This window comes from Amphiura filiformis, chromosome 14 (assembly GCF_039555335.1).
Source record: "Amphiura filiformis chromosome 14, Afil_fr2py, whole genome shotgun sequence".
Taxonomy (NCBI): domain Eukaryota; kingdom Metazoa; phylum Echinodermata; class Ophiuroidea; order Amphilepidida; family Amphiuridae; genus Amphiura; species Amphiura filiformis.
This window is the reverse complement of record NC_092641.1, coordinates 50,057,151-50,079,613: the sequence shown is the minus strand read 5'-3', so window position 1 is coordinate 50,079,613 and position 22,463 is coordinate 50,057,151. Positions and strand designations below refer to the sequence as shown.

Genomic DNA, 22,463 nt, shown 5'->3' with positions numbered 1-22,463 from the left:
CACTTGTTCATATTTCGCCCTCTGTTCAATAAAACCGGTCATATGAAGTTCACCATGTGATTTTTTATTTGTATAGTTTCCAACCTATTTCGAATCCCTCCTCCCCCACCAACCAATGTTGGAGCAAAAATATAGGCCATTTAAAAAATGAGGCGTTTGGTATACAACATTGAATAAGGGGTGCGGGGAGGGTCATTGAACTATGAAAGTGTCCCAGCAAATTTGCACTTGATTGTAGGCTCTCACTGAAAGACCCCTTGTTTCCCACCCAACGACATTATCTTTTAAATGAAAAGTTTTGGTGCAGGATTATCCGAAGTGTTTGTTCTGAAGGGTGCAAAGTTTGAAAAGTTTTTCTTCTGAAGATGCTTTCTTTTGAAGAGTAATTTATCAAAATGGTCTTTTCTCTGAAAATTTTTTGAATTGCAATCCCTTTAGATAAATCATCTTTCAGAACAAGGGTTCTTTTCGACAAATGACACTATTGACAATAGGTAGGCAGCTGTAGTTAATTTGTATTATAATGATATCAAATGAAGGACATTGCCCAAGATGGTTGAAACTGTTAGGTCTGTAAATAACTTATGCGTTGACTAGATGAAATGTATAGTAACCAAGCCTTGAAATAAGCGGGCGCGGGGAGCAAATTTGCCACCAATCCTGGTCCTTATAATATTCACATGAACCAGGAGCAAGTTTCTAAAATAAATTGCTCCTTGGTTCAGATTTACACGGGATGGAATAGTGCTGGTATGCTGTACTTGAAAATTGCTCCTGTTTCTTCAGAAATTGCTCCTGATTCTTGTAAAATCCCAGTGAACCAGGAGCAATGTTCAAAAACAAATTGCTCCTTGTTCCAGTCTTATCTGCTTATTTCAAGGCTTGATAAATGACTATTATGTAGCTGTAGTTGATTTGTATTATAGGGTATCAAATGAATCCAATATAAAGTCTGCACAAAAAGTAACGCAGCTATTAGAAACACGCCTATAGCTTCAGAACTAATAAATTTTTTTCACAATATTTTAACATAAAAAGAAGGATGATTTATTTACATGCATTTTGATACCAAGTTTGTCCAATTTCCTTCAATATTAACAACACAGCAGTGTTTTGAAAGAAAGATACCCGAATTTGAAAGTTGTAGCTATTTGTATTGATTTGAAGTAAGCGCGAAGATAATGGAGGGCTTTACGTGCTACAGTACTGGCATAATAACCATTGATTGCTGTAAATGCAACTTTTAAATTCGGGTATTTTTCTTTAAAAACACTACTGTGTTGTTAATATTGAACGACATCTGAAAATGGGGTATCAAAATGCGCGTAAATAAATCATCCTTTTCTCTCTATTGAAATATTGTAAAAACAATGATTAGTTCTGAAGCTATAGGCGTATTTATAACAGCTGCGTCACTTTTTGTGCAGACTTGTGAATAATTGAATTGATAGTTGTAATGTTTCATATTGTTGTTTTTCATCAGTTATTGGTTGTTAGATGTTTGTTGTAACTTTTTAAGCATTATGAATTCTGGAATTCCTTGATGGATCAAATTGTTATTCAAACATATAAAAGATAAAAGTTGCCCAATTGTTCATGTTTTATGTCATTTACATGATAAAAAACAATAGCTCTATCAGATTCCTGTTGTGTATTTTGATAATTACTATCCACATGGGCCTAGCCCTAATGCGTTTGGAGCATAGCATGTTTAAAAACAAAAAGGCGACATTATTTCACCATGGGCCCCAGTAAATATCAGAGTTGCCACTTTTCAGGAAATTTCCTGATTTCAGGAAATTAAAAAAACAACACCCATTTTCAGGAAATGTTTGCTCTGCACCCTTCTTGTGCAAAAGGATAGGGAAAGGTGCATTTTGTGGATTTTTTCTTGTTTTTCAGGACATTTTGACAGCATTTAAGTGGCATCTCTGAAATATGAAGTGTAGGCTTATTTGTGTTTTGATAGTTGTGTTGATAACTTAGCTCATGCTCATAGCCAGAATATATTTTTAAAGGGGTAGGGGAGGCTTAAAAAGTGGCTTCTGTGAATTTTTCCTTCAAAAGAGGGCTGATTTCATTGTTTTTACCGAAAATAAAAGCCAAACTTTTGTGCATTTTTGCTTCAAAAAAGGGCTGATTTTCAATTTTTTGACAAAAAAAGTGGACCTTTTTATTCAGATTGGCTTTTTTGAAGAGTGCATTGCACCACCTAGCTATGGCTGTACTCACCTAGAAGTGTGACATAATATTATACAAACCTTCATTTTTTTAATGCTCAAGCTTAAAGATGCAAATCATCATTTGATATCAAGCTTTTTTGCGGATAAATGCCATTGGTACGCTTTTTTGGACTCCATGTGTGACAAACCAATGGTGGTTTGCTGTCGCGTTACACAAGAGGTAAATATGAGTCAGTTCTCTTTGAGTATTTATAATGTCTTTAAATTGATCACAAGTATCATGATATTGAATGTATGTGACAAATTGTATTTGGTAGTTTACTAGTTGTTAAATAAAAGAGATGTTTTCAGATTTGTTTCATATTTGTTCTTCATTATTTTGTGTCTTTGTTTCATATTTGATCTCATTATTTTGTGTCCGTTGCAATTGCCATCAAGCTCAGCTATGACCTGACGATTCTTAAATTTGGTTTGGTTAGAAGGTGCCACTGGGAAAGTGGATTCTGGATCTGGATGTTATCCTCTGAACATCAGAGTACCTGCATGGACTCATCGCTATACTAGGCTACAATGAGGCCTGAAATGAACACCACCTTTACATTTATAGAACAAAATTGGGACAAATTAACAAAAACTATACATGACAAAAATCCAGAAAGATATAGTCATTGATAAGCTTTCCTATACATATATGACCAGATCTGATTTAATCTGGTTAAAGTCAGCAATAATGAAACTGAGATATAGACACAAAGTCAGGAGAAAAAAACCCCATAACTTTGCAACCATGTATTCAAAAGACCTGGGGAGCTGGTGGCGTAGCGTCATAGGAGCACGGGGGCACATGCCCCCCCCCCCCATTGATCTGAAATTTAAAAAAAATCCCACGCCACGCCACTACTGGGAGTAACTCAATTTTCAAAATTTCTTTTGACTTTGGCCTGATGAGTGGATCAGATTGGGTCACATATTTATATACTGTATAAACAAGGAAGTAGTACAACTCATAGTAAGACTCATAGAATTTAAACTTATTTAAGAATATATATTTGCCCAGAGTTGCATTCGAAATAAAAGGTCTTGACCAATTTTACATATTTTCCCAATGATTTGGAGCAGAGTTTCTGATATTATGAAAGGAAGAGTTGAGTCTTGAATTTTGGAAGAGTATAGTTCCCTATATATATTTTTGTTTGTTTGTTTTGTTTTAAATGGACAGAACTTTATTTTCCAATTGGGCATAGGGTATGATTGAACAAATTCATCAGGATCGGTGGAGTAAACTCAGTAAATAAAGTTCCTTGTATCTGATCCAATTAGTTGTTGAAACGTTCACAAGTAAGTGTATAATTGGATCACGTTTGTGAAGATTATCTTTCATCCAGGTAGTAAACAATATTAATATTGAACTATAATCTAGTCAACTGGACTTACTGGGTTTTTTTTGAGTGGGACCTACAGTTCAGCGATCAGGAAGATACCTCTCAGGTTGAACTCAAAGGTGGTGACCTGTGATACTACAACATCCGTTTCACAGGTCAATGAACTTTTGCCGCCAGATGATCAGTAGGGCTGATGATGCGTTCAGGATTGGACGTGAAAATTTCCCACTCAAAAAAAACTCAGTAAGTCCAGTTGACTAGATTATAGTTCAATATTAATATTGTAATTGGATCAGATACAAGGAACTTTATTTACTGGGCATAGGGTAGTTTTGTACAACATGTTTGCATTTTTATTTGCCAATTTATTATCATAATCATGTACACTTTTATTGTCACTGGGCTTCTACGCTGCTACCATGTGTTAGGTTTATGCCTTTTAGTTCCCCACATCTGCTCACCTTTCAAAACTTTGTCAATTTTGCCCTTGAATTGGTTTGTTGTCTTTAAAACATCTTCAGGACGTTTGTTCCATGCGTCTATCACCCTCTCTGCAAGAAGAGAAACTTCCTCAGGTTCAGGCTTTTGTGCAGCTGCTTCTCAAAGACCTTATGGTTGTGTCTACTGAGTCCGTGGTGTGTGCATTTGTATTGTGTGACTTGATGAGGAGCTCCTCTGGTCTGATATCGTCTAGACCGTTCAAGAATTTGAATACCTCTATCAGATCACCTCTAGTGCTGGAAGGGACTTTCTTTGGGCAGGTAGGACAATTCTAGTGATGTTTTAATCATAGATTTTTGTCATGTACTCCAGCACATTTTGACCACCCATGTAAACACATGAATTGTAGTTACATGACCACCCTCTCTCTTTTAATTTCATTCTGCAGAAACCATTCACCAAGAAGATCAAAGTTGAACCAAGAGGATCAAAGGGCCATCAGGGGTCAAAGTTGAGTCAGAATACTCCAATGACATGGAGGAGTATCATGGCAGCCATTTTGCAAACCAAAGGCCCAGTCGTCACTCCAGCCATCGTAAAACACACATGGAAGTTCCTGTATATGATGTCAACACATATGTTTATCAAAGCAGCAAAAGAGCTGCAAGAACTGAATGTAGGATCTTTAGTACCAGTCCGTGGAAAGGGTGCAGGTCAAGCAGCGCAAGTTTTTATCAAGAAGAGACCAGAGGAAGTTGGGGTTGCATTACAAATGAATCCGGATTTATGTGAAGTGGATTACTATGCGCATCGTTATAATCAGCCCATATCGAAATCGACCCAGGGGATTTCTTTGTCTGTGAGACATGAGTTGGCTACCATGGGTCTTGTTCCACAAAATTTGCTTGTTTAAGCTGACACAGATTTCTTGTGTCAGCTGACACAAAAATGAGCTATTTCAGTTCAAATCCATACACCCCATATGGAAGACATGATCTTAATCTCCCACATAAGGGGTGTGAATTTCAAATGGAGCCAGCCATTCATGCATGGTGACCAAGGATTCATGTAGGACGGGTCGTTTTTTCATAATCGGGCACTGTACATACAAAAATACACACGCAAGATCAGCCACTGTACGATTGGGCGCATTTAATTGTTGAATTGGGTACATTTGGACAAAAGTGTCCATAAAAGCGCACAGTCCAAACAGTAAAGCCCGGCAGTAAAGAGTATAGAGAAAGTTGTTATCCGAAAATATGCGTAAATCCCCCCTGTAATATTCTCAGTAATAGTAAGAGAACCAGCACATTGATTTAATAGTTTTAGGAATCTAAGGAATACAAGTTTTGAATCATCTGTTGTACATATATTTTGTTGGATGGAGAGAACAATTACTTCAGGTAAAGAACATTCAACTAGGCATATAGCCCTAATAATGTTAATAAGCTACTAATTTCAAGAGCAGTCATAGTTTATGCTAAAAAGTAATAATTTTCATTAATTTTGATGTTGATATTCTTTAAAATAATTATTACACAACAAAGCAAGATATTGTCTCTGTTTAAATGTAATATTTGTAGGGTTTATACATGTAGTTGTACAGATTGTAAAGATGTGTATTAGTAAGACCAATTTTTTAAATGCATTTATTATTATAAAAAATGTGAGATTATTAAAATTGTTCAAACTTACAATCTCAACACAAAATTAAGGCGTAACTCAAATTTTTGGTCACAACTTTGACCTTCATCAGGAAACTGGCAACCCAAGTTAGAGATCAGTGACCTTTTGAACACTTGGCCCCAAAACTGGGTTGTACACTTTTGGTAACTTGTATCAGCCCCCACCCCCTGTCACGTTCTAGTGATGTTGGCTGACTCTGATGTAAATTGACTCCTTCACACCACTTTCAAAGTAACTAGCATTCCTGTCAAGGCTTTTGACTATATCCAATATAATCAACTTAATGGCCAGGGAATGCAATGTGTATATGACTAGCACTTGAATTTTGAGTTTTTATTTAAAAATTGCATGTCTTTGACTGTATTTTAGACTAGATGAATTTGATTGGCCTAAAAGTTTTGTACAATTATGTAAATAATTAGTTGATGTCTAGCTTTCAACTAGGTGCTGTTACCTTGTAATAGTTTTGAACATAAAAAAGTCAATGCATTTTATTAGGTAAACAAATAGTTGTGTGTCCTCCACAACTTTTTTAGCAAAAGATAGTTTGCTTGTCCTCTACAACTTTTTTAGAATTAGGTCGGTTGGTCAGGATTTAAAGGTCATAGCAGAAACAAGACTGTATGCCTTTAATTAGCTTGATAAATAGCCCAAAAAGTTGTATACTGTTTAGAAGTGTGTAGAAACTGTAAAAAATCTTTTCAGGATGTTAAAAATGTTTAACAGAAAAAAACCTTTTTCTGGAATTTCCAAAATTAGGGTCGGTATTCATTTGTACAGTAAACAAAAAAAACAAAACTTTTTTCCAGATTAGGGTCGGTCGGTGGAGGACAAGCCAACAATCTTTTTTTTTTGCCTTATTTCTGTAACAAATGTGCACAACTATGATCATAGTCAATGAATTATTATAGAGGTGATATTGTGAAATAAAAATGAAACTTGTAGAGAAAACATGTATTTGCCTCCCATTTTTTGTCTATTTTTGATGTTTTAGTAACTTGTCAAGCATCAACCAAAGTAATTGGCTTTTCCAATCAAAATTCATACACCTCCTGGAAGCCATGACCTTAATCTTCCACACAGGGGGTGAAGATTTCAAATGGCATCACACATTCAGGTAACTCCATTCAAATCCACACTCCCTGACTGGAAGATTAAGATCATGTCTTCCATAGGGGGTGTATGGATTTCATCTGGAATAGCCCAAAGTATAGATAGGTTGAGCATGTGTGACCGAGTGGATAAGGCGCCCGACACATAATCCATAGGTTGCGAGTTTGAGCCCCGCTCGTGCCAACGTGTTATGTCCTTGGGCGAGGCACTTTATCCTCATTGCCTACTGGGGGATGGGGTTGGGTTGAATTGGGATGTTTGTATAGGTGTTTGTTTCAATGTTGCAATATTGGTGTTGTGTTTAATGTACAATTCTAGCAATTTGACCTGCGGGTCACCATTAGAGTTTGAAATAAAACCTTTCTTTTAAATATGACTAAAAAAGTTATTTTCACCAATGTGATTTTTAATCACTGACCCGTCAGTCGCGGAGCACTAGTGTGTATTATGTGCCTTAGGATAATTGCGTAATCGGATCATGTGGGATGCTGGGCCTTGCAGTCTAGTCGCTTTGTAATGTTGGATTGTAGAGAGTTAGAAAGTTTTCATTTTCAATTGGACCAATCAGCAAAAATTGGCGTGAATTATTAAAGTAAAGATATCATGTAATTGACCAATCAGAGGCAATGTTGGATCGGCAGGTAGTGCTCATGGGGTTAAAGATGATTAATCACTAATTCAACCAAACTGTCTGTATTGTGACTTTCAAGTGATGCTTTACACAGACTTGTGGTCAGACCCAGAGTTCCATATTAATTCAGTAGCTGTAGGCCTATACTTTATCCAAGAAAGATGCCATTGGACAAGTTGGATGCAACATTTGCTGTCAAATATACTAACAAATTGCTGGTATAGAATTCAAACCTGCATTTTTTACAGGACGAACTGCCCATCTCTCTTTTATTAGCAATTAGGCCAGATTTTACTGTGAAAAGTTGATGTGGGGGATTGCCACATCTTCTCCACAGTGTCTCTGTTACCTTCCCAGCATTTAAGAATGATGTTACCAATTTATACCTGAATGGAGAGGAGTATTAATCGAGATAAAGTGCTTTACTCAAGGGCACAACATGATGGCATTGCCAGGGCTTGAACCCGCAACATTCCGATTGTAAGTCTGAGCCCATTCCGCTTGGCCACCATTCTCCCTACAGTTCAGTATTAACGACTAAGTACCTTAAACTTATAAGATGATTTTGGAAATATCTTCCACAGGGGGAGTATGTTTTACAAATGTAATTGGTCAGGGTTAATCATTTTGAAACCCATACTCCCTTTGTATTATGGCTTTACCTATATCTTCCCCAGCTGGAGTGAGTATTTCAAATAGAAGTTACCCAACTGTCTATTCTATTCAAAACTTATACTCCCTCTGTGGAAGACTTTAGCTAAATTTTCCACAGGGGTAGTATGGATTTTAAATGGAATAGCCCAATTAAGGTTCTTGTATGATTTGTCTACAATTTCAACTCTCACTTATTTTACAGAACAAAACTCCATCAAAGTACAGACGATTTGATGGCTCCAAAGTGAGCAGAAGAAACATAATGGCCGCCATCTTGCAAACCAAAGGTGTCCTCGTCACACCAGCAGTCGTCAAATCAAACTGCAACTTCCTACACATGATGTCAACGAATCAGTTCATGAAAGCTGCGTCAGAGCTGGTGGATTTGAATTTAGGAACTTTAGTGAATGTGCCCCAATCGAAGGGCAGGCTAAGCAGTGTGTTTATCAAGAAATCTCCGGAGGAGGTGGAGATGGTTTTGATGGAAAATACTGATTTATGCTCCCTGGAGTTTTATGTACAGAGGTATAATGAGGCACTGTCTAAAGGTATCAGTTTGAAAATGAGATTTAAGGTGGCTGAATTGGGGTTGTGTCCAGAGAAGTTGCTAAAGCAGTGAAGATCGGAGTCCCCCATTTAGGGAGTCCCCCATTTAGGTAACCCCATTTGAAATTCACACTAACGGTGTGAGGGAGATAAAGGTAGAAGTTTAAAAATGAGATTTAAGGTGGCTGAATTGGGGTTGTGTCCAGAGAAGTTGCTAAAGCAGTGAAAATTGGAGTCACTCATTTAGGTAACCCCATTTGAAATTCACACAAACAGTGTGCGGGAGATTAAAGGGGTGTGCATATGTGACATGATCAAGGGGAATGAGTCACATGTCGGTAATTTTCAGTTAAAATTTTTTTACAAAATTTTCTGGCAGTTTACGAATGCTACATTTTGATGCAAACCCCATCAAAATCAGACATCTGGTTACCGAGTTATGAGCATTTTATCAATGGCTGAAAACAATATAAAACAAAAGAATTTGAACACTATTTTTACAATATCTCAAAAATAATATTAGCAACATCCGACTCGTTCCCCTTGATCATGTCAAATATGGAATAGCCCAATGTTTTTAAGTATGTAGTTCACTTTTAGCCCAGGGATTTTAGCTGTCATAGAAACCACTTAAAATGTATAATACAATTCTAATGTCTAAGTCCATGTATTATATCAATGAAAGAAAAAAAATTACTTGGAAAAGTTTATTTTAATTGTACTCATTAATTCATGCATTAGTTCAGTAATATTTTGAACTAAAACAGGCACACAACTATATTGATGCTTTTTCTAAAGGTTACATCTCAAAACCTGTGTTATCAGATTTTAAACCAGATAAAATGGTCAAGCTCAATCATATTTTGTACATTTGGATACCTCCTTTGTTTCTATAGCTCATAAAATAAAATAAAACCAAATTATATTGTCATGGTGACCAATTGTATGAGTAGAGTTGCAAATTGCAAAATTCCATTTGTGACGCAATTTATGACACAATCTGCTCCCATTGACCAGATCGTGTCACATTTAAGCTCATGCAACATGACAAATGTGACTTGGTCACTCAAGCCTGGAATGCAAATATAGCAACATGTATTCATGCAACTTTGCACCTGCAACAACTTTTTCATTCAAAGAGTCATGTGAATACAATTGAAAAAAATAAAGGTATTAAAATGGGCTATTCCATTTGACATCCATACACCCCGTATAGAAGAATCCAACGAGCCAAGTCATGGTCAGGATTTGGTCGGCCATTATTGGGTCCCGCAACACCAAACTGGCGTTGTGACTGCCCAATTGGGTGGATTAAAGCCGCTTAAAAATAGCCTCCAAGGCCGCATCATTTCACATTTTATGTGAGATTGAGCCGATGGGGACCCAGCTTTGGCTGCCATTAAGGTGTAGGAATGTGTGAAATTGGATTTGTCTATAGAAGACATGACCTTAATCTTCCACTCTGAATGGGTGACTCCATTTGAAATCTGCACCCCCTGTGTGGGAGATTAAGGTCATGTCTTTATTAGGGGGTGTGTGGATTTCAACTGGAATAATCCAATATACAGAAAAATGTGATTACCTAGCTGGGGGGTTTTCAACCCCCCAAGCTAGGTACTGTAATGCTATCCGATTCTTCTTTCTTCTTCTGGCAACAAATTTCAAAATGCTTCTCCTCCTACATGTTACACCCTACAATTACGTAACTTGCACATATGTATCGCCTATATCCAGTGCCCATATGGTGCAAACAGAATTGGGATCAAAGGTCATTAAAGGGGCATTTTCGGTATATAACCAAATATCTTCAAAATGCTTCTTCTGCCACATATTACATAGCACAATGACGTCACTTACACATGTGTATCAGCTTTACCCAGTGCCCATACCTTGCACACAGAATTGGGGTCAAAGGTCATTAAGGGGGTAAAATCTTACAATTGCATTATCTGGACATCTGTAAGGAGTATGGGGCTCAAACTCGATACAATAAATCTCATGACCAGGGGAACATTTTATGGGGTCAGGTCAAAGGTCATGCAGAGGTCAAATTTTAGAAACGCATTTCCTGGACATCTGTAAGGGGTATGGGGCTCAAACTTGGTGACAACAAACTTAATGATCAGGGGAACATGTTGGAACATTTTGCAGGGGTCAGGTCAAAGGTTATCTGGGGTAAAATCTTTATAACTTCATTTTCTGGATATCTGCAAGGGGTATGGGGCTCAAACGCAGTGACAACAAATCTCATGACCAGGGGAGCATTTTGCAGGGGTCAGGTCAAAGGTCATGTAGAGGTCAAATTTTCTAAATGCATTTTCTGGACATCTGTTAGGGGTACGGGCTCAAACTCCACAACAACAAACTTACTGACCTGGGGAACATTTTGGAACACTGTGCAAGGGTCATGTCAAAGGTCATCTGGGGTCAAATCATAGAATTTCATTTTCTGGATATCTGTAAGAGGTACGGGGCTCAAACATGGTGACAACAAACCTCAAGACCAGGGGAACATTATGGAACATCATGCATAGTTCAGGTCAAAGGTCATCTGGGGTCAAATCTTAGAATTGAATTTTTTGGACATCTGTTAGGAGTACGGGACTCAAACTCGGTGAAAACAAACCCCATGACCAGGGGAGCATTTTTGGAACATTTTGTAGGGGTCAGATACCTCCACAACACCAACATGCCCCAGCTAGGTTTGTGGTCTATGACCACCATTTGCCACTAGTTTCCTTTTGCTATTGTAGTATGCATATTCAGTACACAGGATTTGAAAATACTGTTTAAATGGGAGCAGGTACATTCTGTAATGTTTTCATCAAAATCTTCCTCTGTGTTGTAAATAAGTTTTATTGTTGTAAATACTTCACCGATTCATTGCCCTTAGATGTTGGAAATAGCGCCGGTGTGCCAGCCATTGGTATGTAACTTTTTGGCTGGGCTGGTAACTTTCCTGACTGGTCTGGCTCAACTTTTTAAATCTAAGTATTAGTTTTTTAATTATTAAAACACATGATTAATGAATGCATCACCAATTTGTTGTTAATTATTAAGGAATCGGATAGCAATGTTTGATCAATATTTTTCGTGAATCTGAGAGCACATCAGATACACCAAATTGCATTCTGAATATGAGGAATGTCCTTCTGATCAGGTGGTGGCCGTATTGCATTCTCTAAATTCAGTTAATTTTCATCGGCAACCGTGTAATTGAATAGGATTATTTTGAAATTTTAAAACGCTTGAAATATCACAAACAAATAGGCCTATGTTGATAAATAATATAAATACAAGCTAAAACCTTTGGGGTTCGATAATGAACCCCACAAAACTAACCGACTATATTGGAAAATGCCATACGGCAGGGCGGTTTCACAAGTTGCAGGCTCGAACATGTCATCCGCCGCCTGCTTCTGATATCAAATAATTTTGATTTTTTTTTTAATTTGCATTATAATACAAATTTTACGGCAAATTATTAAAAATTGATATTTTTGATACTTAACAGTCATCGAAGTAAACTTTATACTCCTAATGATATGAACTTAAAGTGTATGTAGTTCGGAGGAAAGGCTGTCCATCTAAAAATTGTGACCTCTGCACCTTGGTCTGGGGCGGACATTTTAAAAATGAATTTAGAAGAGCAGCAACGACATCACTTGCATTACATTCCAGATGTTAAATCTACATCATATGCAAAATTTGAGGAAATTCGCACGAATCCGTTTTATTTTAGGGCCATTTGTCTATAACTGGTCTTTACATGTAGCCCTATGGAGAGAGTGCCCGTTGAGGGCGCTATAACCCCCATTTTAGGAACAAAAATGTGATTTAAAAAAAAGCGGACTCGTCTTGAATTTTCTAAAATTTTCAGAGTATGTAGTATGAACATGTAGAAATATAATCAAGTAGTTGCCCTACCTGCTCTTCTCCGAAAAAATAAAAAGTCCTATACCTCAATGATAATGAAACCTAGGTGTCTGCTTCAAATAATTTTACTCCCTGGCCATTATAGGCACAATGTGGTAGTTTTCCCCCAAAAGGCCTAAAACATTTGCCTCAAATAAACACCCTTTTTGAAAATTCCACTCCCTGGCATTTTAGACACAATATGGTATTTTTTCCTCAAACAGTTTTGTACATGTAGTGCCTAGAGACATGCTTGTCAGGTAACGAATTGGGCTATGCCAGTTAAATCCATACACCCCCTGTGGAAGACATGACCTTAATCTCCCACAGAGGGAGTATGAATTTTAAATGGGTTACCTGAATGGGCGACTCCATTTGAAATTTATTCCCTATTTGTGAGATAGTAAGGTTATGTTTTCCATAGAGGTTATGGATTTCAAGTAGAATAGCCCATTATTATGTATACATCCATGTATGTTATTCATGTATTAATACCAAATTCATAATGTTACTGTGTTATTGTAGAATTAGTTTTTAGTCTTGTAAAAGTTGAAAATAAAATAACTCTTTCACCGCAGAAAAGCTATAAGTTGCAGTGTTTTATTTAAGTGTTAAATGCTTCAAGTCGAAACCAATAAAGATCTACACACTAAGAGCATTGAGTATTGGATTGGGTGTTTAGATTTATTGGTTTGCTTACTTGCATAATGTAAGGTGAGTGGTGTCCCAAAATTACAACAGCATACCAAATCCTTCTTTCCTGCATGGTCGTCTCCAAATGCATAACATCCAGTCCAGTGTCCTGTTTCCATACGCGTATGTTAGAGGGGGTAATTTTGATGAAGTATTTATTTACTGCTGATACTGATACAGGTGTGGTAAAGTAGCTATCTACTGCTGATATAGGCACTGATGAAGTAGCTATCTACTGCTGATATATGTATTGATGCCATAGTTATATACTGCTGATATAGGCACTGATGACATAGCTATCTGCTGCTGATATAGGCATTGATGAAGTAGCTATCTACTGCTGATATAGGCATTGCTGAAGTAGTTATCTACTGCTGATATAGACATTGATGAATTAGCTATCTACTGCTGATATATTATGTATTGATGAAGTAGCTACCTATTGCTGATACAGGCATTGATGAAGTAGCTATCTACTGCTGATATATGTATTGACGAAGTAGCTATCTATTGCTGATATAGGCATTGATGAAGTACCTGTGTACTACTGATGTAGGTATTGATGAAGTAGCTATCTACTGCTAATATGGCATTGATGAAGTAGCTATCTACTGTTGATATAGGCATTGATGAAGTAGCTATCTACTGCTGATATAGGCATTGATGAAGAAGCTATCTACTGCTGATATATGTATTGATGAAGTAGCTATCTATTGCTGATATAGGCGTTGATGAAGTAGCTATCTATTGCTGATATGGCATTGATGAAGTAGCTATCTACTGCTGATATGGCATTGATGAAGTAGCTATCTACTGCTGATATGGCATTGATGAAGTATCTATCTACTGCTGATATGGCATTGATGAAGTAGCTATCTACTGCTGATATAGGCATTGATGAAGTAGCTATCTACTGCTGATATAGGCATTGATGAAGTAGCTATCTACTGCTGATATAGGCATTGATGAAGTAGTAATCTACTGTTGATATAGGCATTGATAAAGTAGCTATATACTGTGGATATAGGGATTGATGAAGTAGCAATCAGCTGCTGATATAGGCATTGATGAAGTTGGTATATGCTGCTGATTTAGGTATTGATGAAGTAGTAATCTACTGTTGATATGGGCATTGATAAAGTAGCTATCTTTTGCTGATATGGCATTGATGAAATAGCTATCTACTGCTGATATAGGCATTGATGAAGTAGCTATCTACTGCTGATATGGCATTGGTGAAGTAGCTATCTACTGTTGATATAGGCACTGATGCCATAGTTATATACTGCTGATATAGGCACTGATGACATAGCTATCTACTGCTGATATAGGCATTGATGAAGTAGCTATCTACTGCTGATATAGGCATTGCTGAAGTAGTTATCTACTGCTGATATAGGCATTGATGAATTAGCTATCTACTGCTGATATATTATGTATTGATGAAGTAGCTACCTATTGCTGATAGAGGCATTGATGAAGTAGCTATCTACTGCTGATATATGTATTGATGAAGTAGCTATCTATTGCTGATATAGGCATTGATGAAGTACCTGTGTACTACTGATGTAGGTATTGATGAAGTAGCTATCTACTGCTAATATGGCATTGATGAAGTAGCTATCTACTGTTGATATAGGCATTGATGAAGTAGCTATCTACTGCTGATATAGGCATTGATGAAGAAGCTATCTACTGCTGATATATGTATTGATGAAGTAGCTATCTATTGCTGATTTAGGCATTGATGAAGTAGCTATCTACTGCTGATATAGGTATTGATGAAGTAGCTATCTATTGCTGATATGGCATTGATGAAGTAGCTATCTACTGCTGATATGGCATTGATGAAGTAGCTATCTACTGCTAATATGGCATTGATGAAGTAGCTATCTACTGCTGATATGGCATTGATGAAGTAGCTATCTACTGCTGATATAGGTATTGATGAAGTATTTATCTACTGAAGATATAGGCATTTATGAAGTAGCTATCTACTGTTGATATAGGCATTGATGAAATAGCTATCTACTGCTGATATAGGCATTGATGAAGTAGCTATCTACTGCTGATATGGCATTGGTGAAGTAGCTATCTACTGCCGATATAGGCACTGATGAAGTAGCTATCTACTGCTGATATAGGTATTGATACCATAGTTTTTTTTTTTCTTAAATTACTTCATTCCTAATGCTTCTGCATCTTTTGGATACAATTAAAATACCTCTATGATGACATTTTATATATTGCTAAAAAATTATCTTCCATCGCCAATAGGTATCGATGACATAATTATATACCGTTGATATAGGCACTGATGAAGTAGCTATCTACTGCTGGTATAGGTATTGATGCCATAGTTATATACTGCTGATATAGGAACTGATGACGTAGCTATCTACTGCTGATAATTATTGATGAAGTAGCTATTTACTGCTGATATAGGCACTGATGACGTAGCTATCTACTGCTGATATAGGCATTGATAAAGTAGCTATATACTGCGGATATAGGGATTGATGAAGTAGCAATCAACTGCTGATATAGGCATTGATGAAGTAGCAATCAACTGCTGATATAGGCACTGATGAAGTTGGTATCTGCTGCTGATATAGGTATTGATGAAGTATTTATCTACTGAAGATATAGGCATTAATGAAGTAGCTATCTACTGCTGATATAGGCATTGATGACGTAGATTTAGTAGATATCTACTGCTGATATAGGCATTGATGATTTTAGCTATCTACTACTGATATAGGCAGGGTTGGCATGATTTAAATCACAATTTAAATCAACTTTTTAATTTTTTTACCAATTTAAGTAAATTTCTTTCTTAAATTGTCTGTTTTACTTCATTCCTAATGCTTCTGCATCTTTTGGATACAATTAAAATACCTCTATGATGACATTTTATATATTGCTAAAAAATTATCTTCCATCGCCAATAGGTATCAATGACATAATTATATACCGTTGATATAGGCACTGATGAAGTAGCTATCTACTGCTGGTATAGGTATTGATGCCATAGTTATATACTGCTGATATAGGAACTGATGACGTAGCTATCTACTGCTGATAATTATTGATGAAGTAGCTATTTACTGCTGATATAGGCACTGATGACGTAGCTATCTACTGCTGATATAGGCATTGATAAAGTAGCTATATACTGCGGATATAGGGATTGATGAAGTAGCAATCAACTGCTGATATAGGCATTGATGAAGTAGCAATCAACTGCTGATATAGGCACTGATGAAGTTGGTATCTGCTGCTGATATAGGTATTGATGAAGTATTTATCTACTGAAGATATAGGCATTAATGAAGTAGCTATCTACTGCTGATATAGGCATTGATGAAGTAGATTTAGTAGATATCTACTGCTGATATAGGCATTGATGATTTTAGCTATCTACTACTGATATAGGCAGGGTTGGCATGATTTAAATCACAATTTAAATCAGCTTTTTAATTTTTTTACCAATTTAAGTAAATTTCTTTCTTAAATTGTCTGTTTTACTTCATTCCTAATGCTTCTGCATCTTTTGAATACAATTAAAATACCTCTATGATGACATTTTATCTATTGCTAAAAAATTATCTTCAATCGCCAACCCTAGATATAGGTATCGATGACATAATTATATACTGCTGATATAGGCACTGATGAAGTAGCCATCTACTGCTGATATAAGTATTGTTGACATAATTATATACTGCTGATATAGGCACTGATGAAGTAGCCATCTACTGCTGATATAAGTATTGTTGACATAATTATATAGTGCTGATATAGGCATTGATGAAGTAGCTTTCTACTACTGATATAGGCATTGATGAAGTAGCTATCTACTGCTGATATAGGCATTGATGAAGTAGCTCTTTACTGATGAAGCATGCTGATATAGGCAATGATGTCAAAAAGGTATGTCAAGATCGCCTATTTTAACAGTATCAAATTGGAGAGGAAATGATGATGGAGGGTGGGAAAGAATTAGGAACCAGAATATAAACATCCACAGAAACCTAACTGCCTTCAGATTTATTTACCTAACTGCCTTCTGATGATTTATTTATTTATTTGTACAATGTAGTACTGTCAATATTGTAAAGAAACATATTTGAAGTCCTAATTTCCTAATCACTACCAACAAATCTATTGCCGTCATGATGCTATCATCAACACTTCGCTGAAGCCAGAGGAAAAAGTGCCGCAAGATCACATTTTCACAACATAAATAGAACATCAAATGAAAACACGATACAATAACATGCACATGAAGCATATCAATTATATTTCAAATTGTTACAACATGCGAGATGTAGTACCGTACTAGTAATGAATGTTACCAGTGTTTGAATGCTAGGATAAGCATTTAATGTAAAATTATGTTAGGTGTAGTATTAGGGAGGACAGTTTTTGTGGTCTACTTAGCTCAGCAATGCTTTGCTGTCTTCGATAATGGTTCATGTACGCTAGAGCGTTCGATAGGAACAAGCGAACAGTATACAAGTTTGCTGATATCTATCGGAGCGTTCAGCAGAGCAGCAGGATTATAAACACGGTCGATGGTAAAACCAAAATCAATTTCCTTTGTGTTCAGTAAGTACATAACGACCCACTCATCAACTACTCAAGTGGTCATTAAATAAGCATGTCTCTGGTCATGTCTGCGCTCAATAGAAAGTAAATAATATGTGTAAGTTTATGTTTATATAAAGTGGTGTAATTAGGTTTCAAGGGGTTGTTAATTCAAGCATGGTCGTAAAATTGATTTGATCGATATTTTGGTCAATGCGTTGTATCGAGCAGAGTTGTCAATTGAGCGGAGCCTAAAAGAGTTTGCTACAGGTTTTAATGGGTTTGGGCTTTGATAAAAGCCAGGTACCTCTCCGATACAATGCGCTATCGAAGACAGCAAAGCATTGCTGAGCTCAGTAGACCATAAAAACTGTCCTCCCTTAGGATATTGCTTGTGTTATAGGAATAGATTGATCCCTATGATTAGGATACATATTGTGCAAAGGGTGTACACATGGACTTATACTTTGTTCCCAGAGTGCCAGACTGATATGTTTTTTGTTTGTTTCTTTGTTTGAATTAAAACAAACAATTTAATTCTCTTGCAGAACACAAAATTGCATCATCCAACAGGAAGACGAAACGTTCACAGGCAGATTAGTAACATGTCCCAGATGACAGGTAGAAATATTATGGCGGCCATTTTGCAAACCAAAGGTCCTGTTGTGACACCTAAAGTTATCAAAAACGTCTGGCGGTTTCTCCATATGATGACCACGGAACAGTTCATGAAAGCAGGAAGAGAGCTTGAAAACCTCAACTTAGGAAATCTGGTGAAATTGGACAAACCCGGGAAGTCAGCGCATGTGTTTGTGAAGCAATCTCCGGCTCAAGCTCTGCAGATCTTAGAAATGAACGAAGACTTGTGCTCCTTGGAATACTATGAATCCAGATATTGTCAGCCTGTGTCAAAGTCTATATCATTGAATGTCAGGCATGAGTTGGCCAAAACGGGTGTTCTGTCGGCTAAGCAGCTCATTAATTAAGGGGTATGTTTGAAGTGTCGTCATCAAAGGGGGGGGGGCGTAAAAACCATACTATGTGAATTGCTCCACAGATACCCTCAATTTTTCAATGGTGTGCTAAAATACCATGTGAAAGACTAAGCCTGAAGTGCTTTAATTACAGTAAAATTTAAGTTCTTTATAATTTCTATTTAATCCGGAGATTTCCGATTTTATACCAAGTTCACTGATTGAGTGATGGCTAACACATCTCATGTATGTGAGCTCATGTGTATCATTTAATCAACTGTTGTAAAATTATGTTGACTTTTTGTTATCATACAAGAAAATAAAATTGTTAATTTTTCACTGGATCAGGTCCAGTTGTCAGTCTCTAATGTGATTAATTTGAGTAGTGCCTGTGGAGCAATGTGTTAGTTAATATAAAAAAATTATCGTCGGCAGAGTGCAACACTATCGTATGTGCAGTAGAATGTAATAGCTGCCTTTTGTAAAACACCTATTGTTTGCAGCACAATCCCCTCATCGTGCTCATTGCAAAATGTTGATGTTCTGTATACTTTCCTGATGGCCACCAAACTAACCCCAAGATATCACCTTTACATGTAGTTGGGTGTTTTTTCTAGTGTTATTGGTTAAAAGTAAGTACATTTATTGAAATGTTGCAAATGGCAGCTATTGCATTCTACTGCACTTACGATAGTGTTACACTCTGCCGACGATATATGTTTATACAGCAGTCTTAAAGTGGCTAATATAAAATAGCCAGAACCAATGAAATGGGAAATGGACCGGGGAGTCCCCCTCCTCCAACTTGAGATTGTCTGTTCCGCCACGTCAGAACCAAACATTGAAACTTTTGTCACAAAACATGCAAACATTTTTGATATTTTTGCTCCCCTTACAAATTTCATGAGGGATTTACCTATGGTCCTAAGTTTCAATAGTCTGAAAATAAGGTTTGCTAGTTGTAAAAAATGTTTGTTAGTTCAATAAAGCAAAAGGGTTCACTTGTCCTAAAGTTAGGGTTATAGTTAGGGTACTAGCAAACATTCAACCTAGCGAGCCTTAGAACTTCTGAATCTTAGGACTTATGATAGGACTGGTGGTGAACCGATTTCACCTCCCCCTTACCCGTCCCCTTAAAAAGATCATATTGCCACCACTGAAAGTTATAGCATGTTTAACGTTTGCCTGTTTATTTCACACAAAAAGTCCAATACAGCTAAAAGTTTAATTAATTTTCCTCTCTTTCTTTTCCAGAAAAGAACCAATTTAAATCGATGCGGTCGTGGTAGTAAGAGACAGCTCAACAATCTATCCCCAATGACGGGAAGGAATATCATGTCTGCGATACTTCAAACAAAAGGACCTATTGTTATACCGCAAGTCATCAAAAATGTGTGGAAATTCTTACACATGATGACGTCGGATCAGTTTATCAAAGCGAGCCGTGATCTAGAAGCTCTTAAATTGGGGACGTTGGTACAATGCAGCTCTCGCGGGAATCCTTCGGTAGTCTTTGTGAAGGCTCCACCGGTCGAAGCTACTGCTGTGTTAGAGATGAATGATGATTTGTGTTCCACTGAATTTTATGAAGCCAGATATCATGGGGCTGTGTCAAAGACTATCACTTTAAATATGAGGCATGATTTGGCTAAAATGGGTGTGTTGTCTGCAAAACAGCTTATTAACTGAATATTTTATTGTTTTATCCGGCGGTACGTTGATCCAGAGAAGGTATCGTACACTTCCCACAATGCATTTCTTCAATTTCAATTTTCTGTATTGATTTGTTATCTAGTGCAACATGTGTCAACAGTAAATATAACTCAATGAACAGAGGACATCCAGATCTGGCAAAAATGTGTTTATTTCTTGACTATCGACCCATGTTTAGCCAGTCTATTCACAAAATGAAAACAAGGGAAATATGTACGAAGTAATGGGAGTGTCTTTTGAAAAAATGAGGTGATATATCATGTTGCAAAGGATTCTGGGAATGGTAAGATATCTTCTTTGTGTTGATCAAGGATGTAAATACCAGGTTGAATTTACCAGGAGGGGATGAAATCGCAAAGATTTTAGCAATGTGTATATCTTGCTGTATATTTTTGTGTAACAAACTTAATCGTATATAAACAAATGCAAGGGACTTTTCTATCGATACGTTGAAAGGGAACAACATGGCCAGTTTATTATTATTGTTCAATTGCCTTATTGCCCTTATGGTGCAAGTATTAAAACCATGGGTTCTCAAAAAAGGAGAAAGAAATGGGGGATACACACATAGGCAAAGAATAACAACAACTGACATCCAAGCTAATTAAATTGGGCTATTCCAGTTGAAATCCATACACCCCCTATGGAGGACATAACCTTAATCTCACACACAGGGGGTGTGAATTTGAAATGGAGTCACTCATTCAGGCAACCCCATTTGAAATCTACACCCCCTGTGTGGAAAATTAAGGTCATGTCTTACACGGGGGTGTGTGGATTTCAACTGGAATGGCCCAGTTGGATCAGGATTTAGGTTAACTACACTTATGCCCTTTAAACCTTAGCCCTAATATTTGAAAATTCAAATGTCACATTCATTTTGTTTCATGGTACTCACTGGGGGCCTGATAAATATAAAATCAGTTTTCTTATTGGTGTAATTGTTACTATTTTACTTAAAGAGTATTATCGCATGTTTAGATGCTTTGTTATAAAAAGATGTTGTAAATACATGTTGGTTGAAACATAATTATTGAATCGTTAAGCTTGAAAAGCTCCAAAGAAAAATATATGTGTTGGACATGTTTGTAAATTATCCCTCTATGGGAAACCTTTCACGTTCTGGTCATATTGGGCTATTTAAGTTATTTAAATCTGCTCCCCCTGTGGGAGATTAAGATCATGTCCTGGGGTCATGTCTTCCATAGGGGGTGTGTGGATTTCACCTGGAATAGCCCATTTGGTAGTCATATGTATTGTTTGTAAAAAATAAAATTTATCATAAAGCTCAGAAAAGCTGCAAATTAAAGAAAACATGATAAAATAACAGCTAAGTAGATAGTCTTTCTGGACAGGAAGTTACGGTATTATCAGTCCTGATGAAGTCAGATACACATCTGGCGAAAGCTCGACCACTCACACATGGACTTGCTGCACTGGTACTGTGATAACCGATGACGTACTCTAAAAAAAATTATGACTTATTATGATAGCTCGCTGTACATGTAGCAATCAAAGCACTATTTCGTGAAAAAAAGAAGAGGAAAAGAGTACAGTACCGTAGTTATGAAAAAGTACAGCATTATTAATTCATTGTTGTATCAAATAGTAGTGCACATTGAAGATATTGAGCAAATCAATTAATGTGAAAATCAAGTTTAAAGCAAATTGGCAATATGTTCCAAAGCTGTGTTGCTAAGGTTGTCACATATGTCCCAGATTTAATTTGTCGACATTATTAATGATATGTAATTATTATCTGTCACTTATGTATGTGATGCGTTATTGTTCAATTTTTGAAGCGTATGCCATTGAATTGACATTGTAACATACTGACAGATATGCTGATCAAGCTTTCTTTTTAAAAAAATTCATCAAAGATAATTTTTCGTACATCACAGGGTGATGTATCTGGAACATAAAGCCAGTATGTGTAAAAATG

General features: G+C 36.7%; 1 protein-coding gene across 5 annotated transcripts in view; it reads left to right on the top strand.

Moving 5' to 3' along the window:
- LOC140170248 (uncharacterized) overlaps positions 1–22,463 on the top strand; it is a 244,712-nt gene that overhangs the window by 174,681 nt on the left and 47,568 nt on the right. The window contains exon 5 of one of the 5 annotated variants that reach the window (XM_072193585.1): positions 18,383–18,823. The exons of 2 other annotated variants lie outside the window; for them this stretch is intronic. In XM_072193585.1, coding sequence (XP_072049686.1) covers positions 18,383–18,820 — 438 coding nt within the window. In that variant the 3' untranslated portion in view covers positions 18,821–18,823. Of the gene's footprint in view, positions 1–4,454; positions 4,935–8,292; positions 8,725–18,382; positions 18,824–22,463 lie in introns of those variants that run through there. 2 more of the 5 variants (XM_072193605.1, XM_072193580.1) reach the window with 2 other exon arrangements.